A 15380-nucleotide genomic window follows, 5' to 3' on the forward strand; every position below is an offset into this window, starting at 1 on the left:
AAGCCGATCTGATCGGAGCTGCGCAGTGTATATCATCTTGGGAAAAGAATGGAGTTATTCAAATTGCCAAATAAATCCAAATCGGACGACTTCTAGTCAAATCAAATCAAATTCACTGGAGATTTCTGTGACTCAAATCAAATCAAATTGGCCCTCATGATATCCAAATCAAATTCAAATTGGATGCTCCAGTAATTCGATTTATTTGTTTGCAAGTCTGGTAGGGGTTGGACTCGGTGACGTTGAGAGTTTGCGGCTGTCACACAGAGTATATCAGCCTCCAACAGTCTGATTCCCCTATTCGCACAGTTAGCCTATATTTTAGGTCGTGGCAGTTTGTAATGCCATATTAGTGATGGATTCGAACCTTCTAGATGACGTCGTCATCTAGGCTGCCTGGGTGGCGACATCGCCACTCAACCCAACGTCACAAGTATAAGAAGCCAACTTCTCACCATCACTTAGATAGAGAATCAAGAGTTGTTCAGTCCCCGATCTTCATGCTTCCTCAGCTCATCCTCCGTGCGATAGTGCCAAAAGTCTTAGGCGGGGTACATCGTGCAGCCAAATTAGGAAATACAGTCAAGCAACATCAACCAACCAAGCAAAGTAAGCCCCTCTCGTCAAGCAAACCAAGTAAAGCAAGGGGTCCGATCAACCAAGTCAAGCAAAGGGGTCAAATTTTGCTTTACTTGGTTGATGGACACACTGCCCATTTCTCAGCTGCCTGATGCTGCGACAGACCGTTGTCCGTAATATCGAGAATTGCCTCAGCCATCAGATCCTCTGTATACACCGAACGACGCCGTTTTGAAGCCATAAGGGGTAGGTGGCGGAGGGCGAACAAGTGAGGAGAAGAAGGGATGCGGCAGAAGATTGGGGGTTGAAATTGCCATTTTGCGATGCTAGGGTGTCACGGACCATGAGGGCTGGGGTACCCGTCTGACCATCTAAAATGAATCTCTAGCTATTCTCATTTACTCTGAAGACAACCTCTTGTGAATTGCTTCTCAATTGAGCGAATGCTGTGTAAGTAAAGTTGGTCGATTTTGTATGGGGAGGTGGCTTTTTTGCTGAGCATAACGGGGGTGCGAGCAAAAGGGGGGTGTCAGATGGTATGGAAAACCAATGTTCCATACTCGAATGCCGGGGCGATAGACAGTCTATTGCAAGGCATTTGGCCTCGCCGGCCGGAACGATACAAGTCGTGAAGCTGACGAACGGGAGACAAACTGTGACCACTGTAAATTGTACCGCAGCATATCCAGTCTCAGCTATAACCACGATATACTGCCGCAGCAGCAGCGACTGCACATACAAGCATTTAAATAGCTCCGATATTACGAATTTAGTCTTCAGCCGACAAGAGTAGGTACAGTATGAATCAACTGACGATGGAACGCACCGCAAATACGCGAGGATCTGAGCGACGGAGACCACAACTGATCTCAAATAGCCACCAACGTTTGAAACGGTGCATCCCGAATTTGCTGCCTTTGATTCAGGAATCAGCAGCACCTAAGAAAGATGTTGAAAGGGACGTAGCGGAGGAATGGGTGGCAGGGATGTCTCCTACGCATGGTTCGCAAGAGGTAAAAAAGGCGACGGTCGATACAGCAGCTCCCGACCGGCAAGAGAATCGGGGCTCCTAGGAGACCAAGTCGCGTAAAGACCACATACTTGCCCACCTGCGTGATCCGAACACAAACGGTGCAACGCGTTTCAGCCCGGCCAAGCAGCCTCCGGCGGTGACAACACGGTCGGCTTTAACGTTGAGATAAGCTGTCAGAAACATTACTACAAGGCAATCGCATTCAGTCAAATCTATCAATGTCACCATGAAGTACAATCCGTTTCGACCGTACTCTAATGCGAGGTCTAAGTGATTGCGGCTCTAGCCGAGAATGTCTCCACTGCTTGCAATAATAGCCTCCAACAATGCAAGTCCTTGCTGCGGAAAACAAGCGTCGGGGCAAGTGGCGGCGAAGGGACTGGTAGTGAACACCTATCTCCTTGCGTGACCTGTCCTTACCGATATGCCTTCTTATTTTATTTCCACATTTTGATGCAGTTGCATGACTATTTGTCAGCGACTCGGCTGACAGCACAGAAGAAGCATAAGGGATCAAATATGTGTATTTAGTGATGCATGTCACGGCCTAGCTACTGGGACAGAAGGTTCCCTTTATACTTGTACAGATACCCGGTCCGACCCTCTATTCGGGTGAATTGACAAGTTTCTGTACTTGACTCAAGTCCTTCAGGTGTCCCATAGCTAAGGAGGCGATGCCTTGGTCAGGGGGTAATTGCAGTCATGCCCTGACTCGGCTGACCCCTTATTTCGAGGTTGCATTACTCCCCTCAACACCTTGGGTTCACGAGTGGGTCAGACGTAGCGAGCAAGTACAGATGTACCTTACTCGGAAAAGCTTTTATCCGTCACGCCCTTTGAGTGTGGAGAAGCCACGACTAGGTCACTTGTCCAATGAAATGCCGCGCGTAAAGAGCGTTACCTCAGTTTACTAACAAATTGGGCTACCATAGAAGTTGTGAAATGTTAAGATAGTACAGATGTAGCTCCGTAGCTTTGGATCTCGTGACCGGGGGTAGCTCCTGCCTAAGCAAAGGACACTTCGACTCCCTCCATTCAGTTTACCAGAGGCAGCCGAGCAAGACAATGGCATCCATGCCACTACGCTTTTTCCAGGCGCAATGGACGTCATTGTCCGCACAGTTCATACGACTGTGCCGTGCGCCACTTTTCTTTCGTCAAGTCACTGTCCGCACGTTTGGCAAGGCTGTTCCTTGGCCTTCGAGCTCGCGAGTCAGCTGGACTTGACTCCCCGGACAGCCTGCCATCGACTCTGCCATCGACACCACCAAGCCAGGACAAGGAAAACGACCCCGCTGCCACAGACAGTCAGGTATCCAGCGCTCAGATCGAACAAGAAGCTTCAATCTTCTTCCCCCTCACAGAGGAGCAAGTTGAAGCCAAGAACGGTGCATTCATCCAACTAATCGACAAGGATGCCGTCTGCCATGTGGCCTCTAAGTACTGTGGAGGAGGAGCTTGCAGCATCATTGATGAGAATCAAGGCAGCTTTAACATCTGCTTCTTTGTTCGCTTCGAGCCCAACGAAAGACGTGGGTTTTGAGGATTCCAATCGTGCCTATGGTTCGTGATGCATGGGGCAAGCTCTTGAGTAAGGTGGCTACGATGCGGTGAGCTATCTCATCACCTGTTCGATGGAATTCTGGTGACGAAATCACCCACGCAGATATATCGAAAGTAACACTTCGATTCGCATCCCTTGCGTCCACGCATACGGAGAAGACGACACGTTGGTGCAAGGTGCTTCAACACCATTTATGATTATGGAATTCATATCCGGGCGGCAACTTGATATTAATACTTGGATGCATACTACAAAACCATAAAAGAGGAATCTATATATTGATCTTATTAATGCTCTTAGGCAGCTACGCAATCTTGAGTTTTCTGCGGCAGGCTCGCTGATGCCGAATCCAATCGATGAAGCAAATCCCATAATTAGCCCCTTCCTTTTAATAGCTAATAACGGAGTCACAGGAAGCTTCGCAACGCTGGCCATCCCAGGGATTTTCACATCCACGGCGCAATTTACAGATTATCATTAAAACTTTCTATCAGAGACGATTCAGCAACCCATCCAGGAGCCCAGCCTCAACCAAGCAAAGATAGAACTATTCACATTAGACTATCAAAGGAGATACCCAAGTGCATCGACTTCAAAGAGCCCAGCCCTTCATTCATACTCGCCTACCCGGATCTCAGACATGGTAACATCCTCGTCGACGATGACTTTCACAGTCTCGCAGTCATTAACTAGGAGTTTTCCGGTACGATTCCGCTGCAATTATTCACGCCGCCACCTTAGATTATAGGACACGATCCCGATACCCTCCTTTCCTACACCGGTGTTCCCCGACGCGATATTTTTCCAGAATTCCGCACACTTCTTATGGAAATGAGGAACTCATCGGGCACTTGCACCCAGCTTTGTTAAGACTAGGGATTGGAAGATGAAGCCATGCAGCATCAATTCGTGCAAAAAGTGTCGCCCATTATGGAAATCTTTCGGCACCCCTCTAAACTCCTGAATATATACCAGATGTCCATCTTTGAACACGTATACGGATCTAACACATACAGAGAGACGGTGGTTAACGACTTTCTCAAGAAAGATGAGAACCGGGTGCTTGCACAACGAGCTAAGCTTCAAATACGAAACTCTCAACGCTACACCAAGTATCTTGTTAAACATGGACTGTTCGTCGAGGATCATCGGGCTCAGAAAATTCGTCAACTTAATGAAATGACGACAAAAACATTGGAGCAAGTCCGCCTAACGAGTCAAGCCCGCCGCACACAAGACCCCGACCTCTATTCCTAGTCGCCCGCTCTTCAAGATAGCACCGTCAACTCCCTCTCACGCTCCTGTAACTCGGCCAATTTCATCCACAGCCTTCCAATCTCCGCCTCCTTTTCGGCGAGATCCTGCTTCATATGCGCAATGTTTTTTCCATGGTGGCACTTTCTTCCTGTCGTCTGCGCTCCTTCGATTTCGAGACCTTTTGAGACATTAGTTGTATGTTGGCGCTTGACACATTCTGGATAAGATTGAGCAAGATTTGGCGTTCTTCCTGCTCCATCGTGTATTTGCGCATTATGTCGCTTATCCGCCTCTGGATTTGCCTGAGCTCCTCAGTGGTGGGTCCCTGGCTAGCCATGATGGACCTGTTCAAATGCTTCAATGTAAGGGATAATCGCGGACGACGATGAGAAATGCTTGGGGCCGTTCGCTCTTTATTACTCCCTGCTGTGCGATCAAGGATACAAGGACATTACGTAAAGGGCGACCTTCCCCGCTGACAAGCTCGTAGCCGAGCTGTCAGATTGTCGGTCTCCGTCTCGTTCACGTCTCGTCTGAATGAGAAAGGTGGGATTAGTAGTCGGTGAAGCCGTTCCTGCCTGTATGCGGCTTGATTGATTGATTGATGTATTTTCCGTCCAACGGCCGCGATGCTGCTCGGGTCCCCTAGGGGCACAGGACGTGCTATGCTACGTTATCGATACAGGTTGTGGTGGCTTCCCCGGAGATAATCCCGTCGTGTCTCCCTATTCTCCAGTCGCGAAATGTAATCAAGCACTATCCAGCATTTTATCGGCTCTGAGGCGCTCCGTGTCAAGCCTAGTGACCGTCAGCCGGATGTCCCGGCGCGGCATGGAGTCTGCCATTCTCTAGGTCTCTATAAGACCGTCGTCGGAGACTGCAAAAGGGGCTTCAATTAACCCGGGGTAACCCTTACGCTACACCCTTCACCTAGACGGGTCCGGTGAGAGGTTCATGACAAAAGAAAGGTCTGGTGAGAAGTTCATGACAAAATAAAGAGAAGAAAGAGGGGGTTCCCTCGTCTAGTGGCAAGGATAGAGCTGTTCAAAGAACGAGGTCACCTTCGCTAGCTTAACGACTCATGGCCGAACTAATTCCTAAGTTCACGCTCTCACATTGAAGCGTGCCGTCACAGAGTCCTGGCTCTTAATTGTGTGGCATAGTGTTCCTTAGGTGTGTTGCAGAGACCATCTACTGCGCATGGTCGATCTTCACTACTCTGGTTTCTTGAGGCTCTGCCTGCGCGGATAATGAAGGTGATATCGTCATGGTTTCCTGGCCCGGTTAGGCAGCCTTGGCCCAGTAAGGTCGCTTGTTGAGCAACAGCGTATTCCAGACTACACAGAAAAATAGCGAAGGGAACTTGAACGACTTTGCGAGCAAAAAGAAAGATGCCAAAGAGCTGCTCACACCAAGGCTACGGATGTCACCCTCTAGCGGTACCTAGTTTTTTTCGGACGAGCAGTGGGGTTTGCCGAAGTTTCCTAAGGTATATGAGCATAGGCATTATACCAAAGCCAGTTGCGAACGAGAGGACGCAATCGATACCCATACGGGCACATTTCCATCAGGGCCACTAAAAACGACCCTTGATAAGAGATCCAATGCTAATTCCATCTCCGCTCAACGATGCAATTTTGTTACAAAGCGTCCCTGGGGTTCTGTAATGAGATTTTAGTTTGCGGACTCCTTGACCCACGAAGTGACAATAAATGGGTGGCTCGAGAGGAGAGATAGTGAAGGTGGTGACTGGCCACGATAACGTGATCGTTGCGAGGATGACTCCGTGGCTAAGATGGACCACCATGCGCGGCCACGGATAGCCCCATTGTCTATTGCGATAGAGTGTTAAACCCATATGGGTTATTGCCAAACACGATGGATACTAGCTAATACGAACAACGGATTCTACTTATACTCTTCGATAGAGCGGGGGTGTTTGACCGCGGCGAACATAACGCTGATAATGAGTGTCTAATGGACGATGGATATGGAGAAATGGTTAGTAGACCCACTTCCTTACAAATGGGAAGAATGATAAGGGAGAGCACGAGGGACTGCCCCCCCTTCGTAATGTAAGCAATAACTTCCGAGCAGTACAGGATTTGGTCGGGGATAAGCACCGTAACAGCATATACCCTCGTAGCGCTATTCGCGGCCAGCATACCGTATACGGCTAGGATCAATCGGATCCCCCCGCTGCCATCGCAGCATAGGATCTCCTTGTTGTGTTTGAGGACATCCATTGCTCGATGATTGTTCGCGTACCTTGGGCCTGCTGTTCCTGCCCCGAAATTCGTGACTCTAGGATCTCCAGGGTTTGTTTCTGCCACTACGACGCCATCTGGTAGGTGACGTTTGGGGTCAATTCGCGGCTTTAGGATTTTCGTACGGCATGCCCTTTTGCGGCTGCGATATGGTAACGCCCGTCTGGCGTATCATCCTTGGTCGGAATGCACTACAGCCTTTGTGTACAAGATGCAGAGGAGTGGGCTTGCATTCAAACATACATACAGTTGCCACGGTGCACCCACCCATCTCCTGCTGTCCAGTACATTGATGAGGGTGGAATTATTGTAGCGTCTTATGCGCCAACTTGCGGCGTATTGGTGGCCATACGCGGTATCGCCAAAGAGTGACAAATGGGCCTTATTGCAACGCACCCACTATTATATTACTGTACATTTTCCAGTGGCAGGCGGATATTTGAAGGGCAGAAAAGATCAGCAGGTTAAAGCCTATCCACAGGTGGGTTTTTGGGCAAGTCATGGTAGCAGAGGGAACTGCTGCCTGACATGGCCCACACCCAGGTCAGGCCCTGTGAAAGTCAGGAAATACCACTGCGCCATGCAAAATAGGGGCACTCTCATTGGGGGCTAGTTTATTGAGTGTTATAGGTCTCTTTCCAGAGGACAAAAACGCTAGCAAAGCTGTGTTGCTCCATTGGATCGCATCGTGGAATTTAGCAGGTGTGTCGGCGGTGCTCTATGTATGCATATACTGAAGTTATAGATATTTTCTTCAATGTGAAATTTGAGCCACTTGAAATTGACTTGAAAAAGGACAATAAAGAATATGGACTTGTACAGGGGCCTTGTAATGTATTGTATCGTATACCCCTACGAGTCTTTAGAGCCGGATTGACTTGATCACCTCCCTGCACAGGACAGTACAATACTGTATACGTACAGTCCAGCTTTTAGAGGCATTGAAGGCTGGGCCATTTGAGTACGGTAGCTACGTCGGTATCAATAAGATGGGCAAGTTTGACGATTTTACGATTATTTAGGTAGCGTTCTTAATTTGGTACTGCACAGTATGATAAATACAGTATGCTCTTAAAATGAGAAGCCATTTGCCTACAAGGTGCCGGAGTCTCCCGCATTCTCGAGAATCCAGTTTCTTTTGATCGTGGACTCTTTTATTTACAAGTTTTCTCTTAATACAGTAAGCCATTTCTAGCTTGTCTGAGTATAGAGTCTGAGTATAGAAGAATAATAGGACAGGATACAGAGTCGATTATGGCCATACTCTACGGTCCTAGGATTTCTGCATATGCCACCGTATAAGCAAGTCTCTTGAGCATAAAAGCGTGTGACAACCCCTCAATTTTTACCAAATTCAGCATTCATCGCCAAAACATGTTTTTCGTAGCGATTCTCGGTTTGGCGGCAACTGCAAGCGCGTGTGTCCCTGACCAACAGGCCTTCTGGTCAGTCAAATCCGGAGACGTAGCCGCAAAGGCAGCTCACTACTTGGGCGTCGAAACAAACGTGCTGCAAAAATTTAATCCCAAGAAAAATATTAATTTGATTTACCCTTCCGACGTCCTCAATGTTCCGTACACTGCCACCTTAAGACCGTCAGCGACCTGGAGTTACTTCACGGAGACATCTGGCACTTCTACAGTTTGCCGGGCATGGCTAGGGCTGCCAACGCCGACGACCACATTGTCTCAAAGCCACTCTAGGCTCACGACTTCACAAACCCCCAAGGAATCACATTCATCTACGAGTCCTAGGGACGTGTCAACGAAAAACCAGAAAACTTCTACTGCATCTAATGCTAGCGGTCTTTCGAAGACTTCTGTAAATTCAGGGGCGAAAGCAGCTTCGACATCTCCTGAGGAAAGTTCAACTACTTCGTCTTCTATAATGGCGGGGGTCGTGACATCTGATTGCAAGAATTGAATCCAGACTTAAAAATGTTTTTAGCGACCGGCTTGATCTTTGGAAGAGGCCGATGAGTGGGCATCGGAAGAGGCTAAAGAGCTCATAGTGAGTGTATGGATTTGGTCAGATACCGTATATATCGAAGATTAGGATAGTAAATGCCGGTGATTGAAATCTTGGCTTTGAACCGATTGTCGCCATGCGGTACGGCCTGATCATACGATGATTGCAGAAACTCGTCTACTAGAGTATTGCCAGACATATCGCTCGGTCCTCTTACATAATATCCATGCTGTTGGTAGGCTTCTCTGCATGCAAAGATGGGGTGAACCGGTGTTGTTGTATTCGTCTTGTCTAGCTATCTAAGGAGGGAGAGGCCACCTTGGCTAAGGGGGCCTCAGGGGCTTCAGCAGTACGCGTGATCAAATGATCACGTGCATACCTGAGCTGATCCCTGATAGATACATTGGGTAGTCAGAATTCCCACACATGCGGTATTTAGCAGAAAAATCAAGTACAGACAGAAATATGCCCGCCGTCTCTACTTATGTTCTATTTATTTCTCCCTGATGTAATTCTAAATTGTTGTATATTAGCACTGGTTTGTCCGGCTATCCCTCTGCGGGCGACTAGGCTACACGGCGGTCGGGTTCCAGCCCACGGCGCCGGCCACGATACCTATGGGTCAGCGGCCATTTTAGCGTGCTTACTGTTGGTCTCGCAAGAAATGAAAGTAGAGGGTAAGAGTCAAAACATGTTCATTGTCGTCTGTCCAAATGAATGTGAGAAGTCCTGTCTTCTTATAGTTACATTGCTGCCTTGCGGTGGCGATATCGCCACCTAGGCTGCTTAGATGACGTTCTCGCGAAGGAGAGAGCAAAAGTGGGCATAAAAGTGGATAAAGGGACTTTTCGAAGGTCGAGTATCATACGATCAGATGGTATGTGAAATGCATTCTATCAGGAAGAGGGCACTTCTTGCCACTTACTGAAGGCCACGTAAGTCATCTACGTCAGCAACATCAGCTCCATCTCCCCGATCGAATAGCTCTTCTAGCTATGAAATCGATAGTTCAGTCTCGAGGTCCCCGAGCCAGTAATAGTTATGCCGGACTCCTCAAAGGGTCCCCGTTCGAATAGGAGATCCTCCGGACCCCTCAGTGGTCTAGGAAGAAGAAACAACAGTCTGCAGACTTCCCTTCTTACCTGGTTTCAAGCTGTATTACCTAGAGAGACCTAGAGACCTCAACTCGTTCGGACCTTCTTCTCGACACACCCTTAGCTATGAGCCGTCCCAACGGGTCAAAGCTACAGCCAAAGGTTATAGGTCCTCAACGAGGTTACCGTGTAGTCGTGGCCGGGAGACCTCCCTAATATTCCTATGCGGTCAAGGGCCTCTCTCCTAACCGTCTTACTAGAATCCGGTCTCGTAGGTCTTCCATCCGGGTCAAGCTGAAGCCGGGTTTTTAAGTCAACTATTCCAATCATCTCTTGGAATTTCTGTAGTTTCTGACGAGGAGTGCCTTGGTTAGGCCGTCTGCTTTCATCTGTGCCGTAGGAACCCAACGGACTTGAATTCTTCCTTCTTGAGTCTCTTGGCGTAACCAATGCCGGTGGATATCAACATGCCGTAGTCTCGTTGATAGCTTCGCGTTAGTCTCTGCAAGCAGTCGTATCGTTTGACTATTATCACATTCTAGCTGTAGCGGGTCCGGAATCTGAAGGTATAAGGACCGTAGCATCCGGCTAAGGAATATAGCTTCTTTTGCTTCTGAAATAGCTAGCAATTCAGCCTCGGTGCTAGAAGTAGTGACTGTTGCTTGTTTCGAAGCTCTCCACGCAATAGATCCGCCAAACAGGGTCATGATATACCCCTGAGAGCTCTTTCTGTCGAGGGAATTATCGGCAAAGGATGAATCACTAGAGCAAAGGAATATATCGGCTCTCTTATCGATTGATCCTCCTAGGCGAATTCCAAAGGAACGGGTATTATAGAGGTAAAGAATAACCCGGTCTGCTGCCTTCTGGTGTGTTTCGTCGGGGTTCTGGTTGTGTCTAGCTAGCCGAGAGACCGCAAAGGCGATATCTGGTCTCGTTGAAATAGCAGCAAAGAGGATAGATCCTACCTTCTGTAGGTACCTATGAATTTCCTGTTCGCTTGCTTGGCTAATAGAAGGAGTAGCTCTTCTGTTGTCATTGGTGTGTCTGGAAGCTTTGAGGAAAGTCGGTCCGGTCCTAATAGCTTGTGGGCTATTTTCTCGATATAGGCATCTTGCGTTAGCCAAATCGTCTTCTTAGTCCGGTCCCGAAGGATGTGTATGCCTAGGAACCAGCGGGGCTCCCAAGCAATGTCATTTTATATCGTTCTTGCAGTCCTCGCATAGCCTCCATAGCTATTCCTTGATCTTCTTTCTTATAGGCCCAGACAATATCGTCAACGTAGAAGAAGACAATGACTGCCCCTTCTTCATCACACAAGGTTCTTGTGGGACCTTTTCGAATCCTAATTCCTCTAGGGATCGGGTAAGGTGCTGTTGCCAAAGCAAAGGGGATCGTCGTAGACCGTATAGGGCTTTCCGGAGCAAAAGAATTCTGCCTGGTTTGCTAAATCCGGGAGGCATCCTCATAAAGACTACCTCTTCCTCGAGTGGACAGTTAACGAAGGCGTTTACTGCATCCATTTGATCAAGTTCGAGGTCGAAATCTGCTGCAATAGCCATGAGTGCCCGGAAAGACATCCCTGCTAGGGTCGTTGCTCGAGTCGGTAGATCCCCCCTTTCCTGCTGGTTGCCGCAGACCACAAGTCGAGCTTTGCACTTCTGAAGGTACCCATGCTTGTCAGTCTTATAGATAAAGACCCATTTGCAGTATAGAACTTGTTTGCCAGCAGCCCTTTCCACGGAACTTCGATAAAGGACCCCATCTCTTCGTGCGAGGCTAGATGGTCCTTTTGGGCTTTAACGAATTCCTCTTTAAAAGGGTGCTTTTCTAGCTGCTTGGTGTTTTCTGGTGGGTCTGGTAGGTCCTTCTTGTGTACCTTGGTCCTTGGTTTTGGCTTGAATAGTCGTCCAGCAGTAAAGGCTCCGTGTACCCCGTCCTTTATAGGAGTAGGATAAAAGTCATTAAATCGGTCTAAGATAGGCAGTGGATCGATCTCCGGTTCTACCCCTGTCTGATCAAGTGGTTCCTGGGTAGAAGTCGTAGAATGAGATCTGTTTGACTCGTTGGCTGATAAAAAGGAAGCTTTCCAGGGATCACCAAACCGCCCCACCCCCTCAGGAGTAGCAACCGGAAGAGAGACCAAGAAGCCTGCCTCAAGATCTTCTTCTGTCAGTGGAGGTGTTATAAGAGAAGCTTCTTCAAGCTCCCTAGCCCTCTTATATTCTTCTTCTTCTTCGGTAGGGTCGGTCTGTCCCTCTTCTTCTTCCTCGTCCGAGTCTTCGTCGAACACGCTCTCAAGCTCCGATTCTTCGTCAAGGATTTCCTGGTTGATTTTCTGGTCCTCTGGTATCTCAACGCGTTGAATAAGGTCATTGATGCTAGGAAGCAGCTGCGGCTGCTCGAATTTCCCATCAAAATAGGTAAATTCGTCAAAATAACATCCCTTGTCGAAATAACCTTTCTTCGTTGCGGAATCCAGATCCGGAAGATATTCGTCGAATTATATCCAACCAGGTATCCTATATGTGACCGTGGATCAAGCTTCTGCCTCTTCTTCTTGCCTAGCTGTGCGTCAGAAGTCATAGCGTAGGCCCTACAGCCGTAGGCCTTGAGCTGGGCATGCTGTTGAGGTTGATCCTTCTTCGTAAAGAGCTCAAGGGTGTTTTCCAGTCTTCCGACGAATTCGAAATCGAGTTCGTGGTCCTAGGGGCTCGAGGGGTCCGATTCCGTAGATAACAAGATGCTTCCACGGTTTCTTTCCATAGGTCGTGAGGAAGGCCTGCTGCGATCCTCATCTTGCGAGCCCTTTCAATAACAATTCCACCGGACCGTTCTGCCCCTCCGTTCTGGGCTTGTGTATTCGAGGCTGATTTTTCTGCTGAAATTCCCTTCTTTCGTAGCCACTTCTTAATCTTATTAGTGAATAGCTCTCCGTCAGACCGTACAATTTTCACCGTGTAGTCAAAACGAAGCTTCATCCAGCTAACGAAATCTCGAAGTGCGGCTAGGTGGTGCTTTGAATGATAGGTCTTAAGGAAGTAGGGGAAAACCATGCCCGAATATGCGTCTGTGATGAACATCACACGGACATAGCCCTCGAAATCAGGGGTAAGCTCGGTCCAGTCGATCCAAATCTCTTGGCAGGGCTCTTGACGTTCGTCTCGAATAGGGTTCTTCGAGAAACCTGTCGTATTGCCCTCCCTTGAGCACAGTGCTGGCATTCGTAGGTTTTGGGCCTCGAATATGCACTCCTTTTCGTAATCCTAGCTTATAAAGAGCTAGGGTCCCGGTGACCTAGTCTGGCATGCCAAAGGCTAGCTTCTGCTGACGCTGTCGGTCTTGGGTCCCGGAGCCTCTTCTTCTCGGCTTAGAGGCTTGAAAAGCCGCTTCTTCGATATCCTCCTTCTGAATAGGCTGGAAATCGAGAACAAACTGGCGATATTTCCGAAATAAAATACAAATCGGTCTCTTGTCTCGGTAGACTAGCCTTGTGGGCTCTGTGAAGGTATCCCAGTAGATTCCTTCGTCTCGAAGAGCCTGGAAAGATACCAGGCTTGCTGAAAATCTCGGGCAATAAGCAACGGTTTTTAACCGTAAAGACCGTAATGACCCGTCTAGGGCCGTGACCGTAACGTTGACTCTGCCATAACCTTCGATCCGGACTTCTGAATCCCTGTGACTAGGTATTCGTTTCTTGCTTTTCTAAAAGACCGGAATTTCGATAGGTTATTGCAAATATGTAAAGAAGCTGCTGAGTCTAGCAGAGTCGACTTTCGAAGAGGGTAGTCGTTAGAGGCGGTCGTTTGGCTAGCCTTAAAGACAAAGGCAGGGTTTGCGTGCCCAACGATTCTTCCGACTATCCGATTCTTCGGTAGTTGCTATGCCTCCTTCTCATGACGGATTTTTTCCACCTTCTTTCTCAAATCTGGGTCATTTTCAAGGGCCTTTTGCACCCTTTCTTCTATTCGAGGATTCGAATCACACCACGAGGGGCGTTTATCTTCGAAGAGAGCCCAGCAGTCAGAAAGAACATGACTTATCCGTCCACACGCAGGGCATCGGTTTTTATCGGTTTTATCGGTTTTCTCAGTGTTTTTGGTTGTGTCAGGTTTCTTCCCTTTCTCTTCTTTTCGGTCTTTCTTCAGAAGGGTCGTTTTCATCAGTTTCTTTATCAGCTAGAAAGCCGGCACCTCTTGATTCCTCCTTTCTGCTGGTGCGGCTGTTGCTCTGCAATTTCTCTGATTTTTCTAGCAACAAGCTGAAAGGTCCAGTGAGTCGAAGAAGGTGGTACTGCTGCCAAAGTAGGCGTGCTTCCGATAGAGTCTGGTCGAAGAGCTTGATAGACCCTATATTGAGCAGTTGCTGCTTCTTCATCGATTCTTCGGCTGTCTTCGTAGAAGATAGTAGCGTATCCATCACTAAGAGGTCGGATGACGCTAGCTATATCTCGTAGCCACTGGCCTGTTAGTGCCTCAGATAGGAAGTAAAGGTCAGCTTCTTCTATAATCTCTTCCCACTTAGTCAGCCAGTCTAGTATGTTAGTCTTAGTACTAGTACGAAGGTGACTCGAATACTGCTTCCTAATTCGGTCAGTCATAAAGCCGCGTGAAGGAGCAGTCGATGCTTCTAGCTTCTGCAGCCACTGTCTAAGCGTATCCCCTTCTCGAAGGGAGGTTAGTTTAGCAGTGCTGATAGACTCCGTAATAGCTGTACGGGCTGCAGTGATTAGCTTAGTCTCGTAAAGGTATTCCTTACGCCTGCCCTCATATTCATGAAGTGCCGCCGAGTAAGCTCTTTGCTGTTCGCTGGTTAGATTGACAAACTGTCTAACGCCTTGTGCAAAGTCGTCAAAAGTCGGGCGCTCAGGTAGCTCCATAGCTTCAGAGCCATCTTGAAAGATAAGCTTGTGGATAAGCTTATCCACTCGTGCTCGGAGCTCCTTGACCCAACGGTCCCAGTCCTGGGGTTCAGTTAGAATTGTCCGCTTCGTCGGCGCCATAGCCGAGGTCTTCGACATCTTCAACTGCCGTAGGGGCCGAAAAGGTGGCGAAGATAAGCCGAGGTGGTGTGAAGCGTGCGGGGAAGAGGGGTTCTTTCTCAAGGTTGCAATTTTGCCACCGGAAGTTACAGAAACAGGTCTGTTTCTCCCGGGCTCATAACTCTCGCGAAGGAGAGAGCAAAAGTGGGCATAAAAGTGGATAAAGGGACTTTTCGAAGGTCGAGTATCATACGATCAGATGGTATGTGAAATGCATTCTATCAGGAAGAGGGCACTTCTTGCCACTTACTGAAGGCCACGTAAGTCATCTACGTCAGCAACATCAGCTCCATCTCCCCGATCGAATAGCTCTTCTAGCTATGAAATCGATAGTTCAGTCTCGAGGTCCCCGAGCCAGTAATAGTTATGCCGGACTCCTCAAAGGGTCCCCGTTCGAATAGGAGATCCTCCGGACCCCTCAGTGGTCTAGGAAGAAGAAACAACAGTCTGCAGACTTCCCTTCTTACCTGGTTTCAAGCTGTATTACCTAGAGAGACCTAGAGACCTCAACTCGTTCGGACCTTCTTCTCGACAGACGTTGTCATCTAGAAGGTTCGATGACATTGCTCAACAGCGA

General features: G+C 48.3%; 1 protein-coding gene across 1 annotated transcript; it reads right to left on the minus strand.

Moving 5' to 3' along the window:
• Positions 1-11780: 11780 nt before the first annotated feature.
• Positions 11781-14782, minus strand: HRG_01432 (integrase core domain-containing protein; the record flags this gene model as incomplete). Its single annotated transcript, XM_044859903.1, has 5 exons — positions 11781-11816; positions 11906-12163; positions 12223-12468; positions 12516-12949; positions 14521-14782. The coding sequence occupies 5 exons, from the start codon at positions 14780-14782 to the stop codon at positions 11781-11783; spliced, it is 1236 nt and encodes a 411-aa protein (XP_044726303.1).
• Positions 14783-15380: the final 598 nt, after the last annotated feature.

This window comes from Hirsutella rhossiliensis (genome assembly GCF_020360975.1).
Source record: "Hirsutella rhossiliensis strain HR02 chromosome Unknown scaffold00001, whole genome shotgun sequence".
NCBI lineage: Eukaryota > Fungi > Ascomycota > Sordariomycetes > Hypocreales > Ophiocordycipitaceae > Hirsutella > Hirsutella rhossiliensis.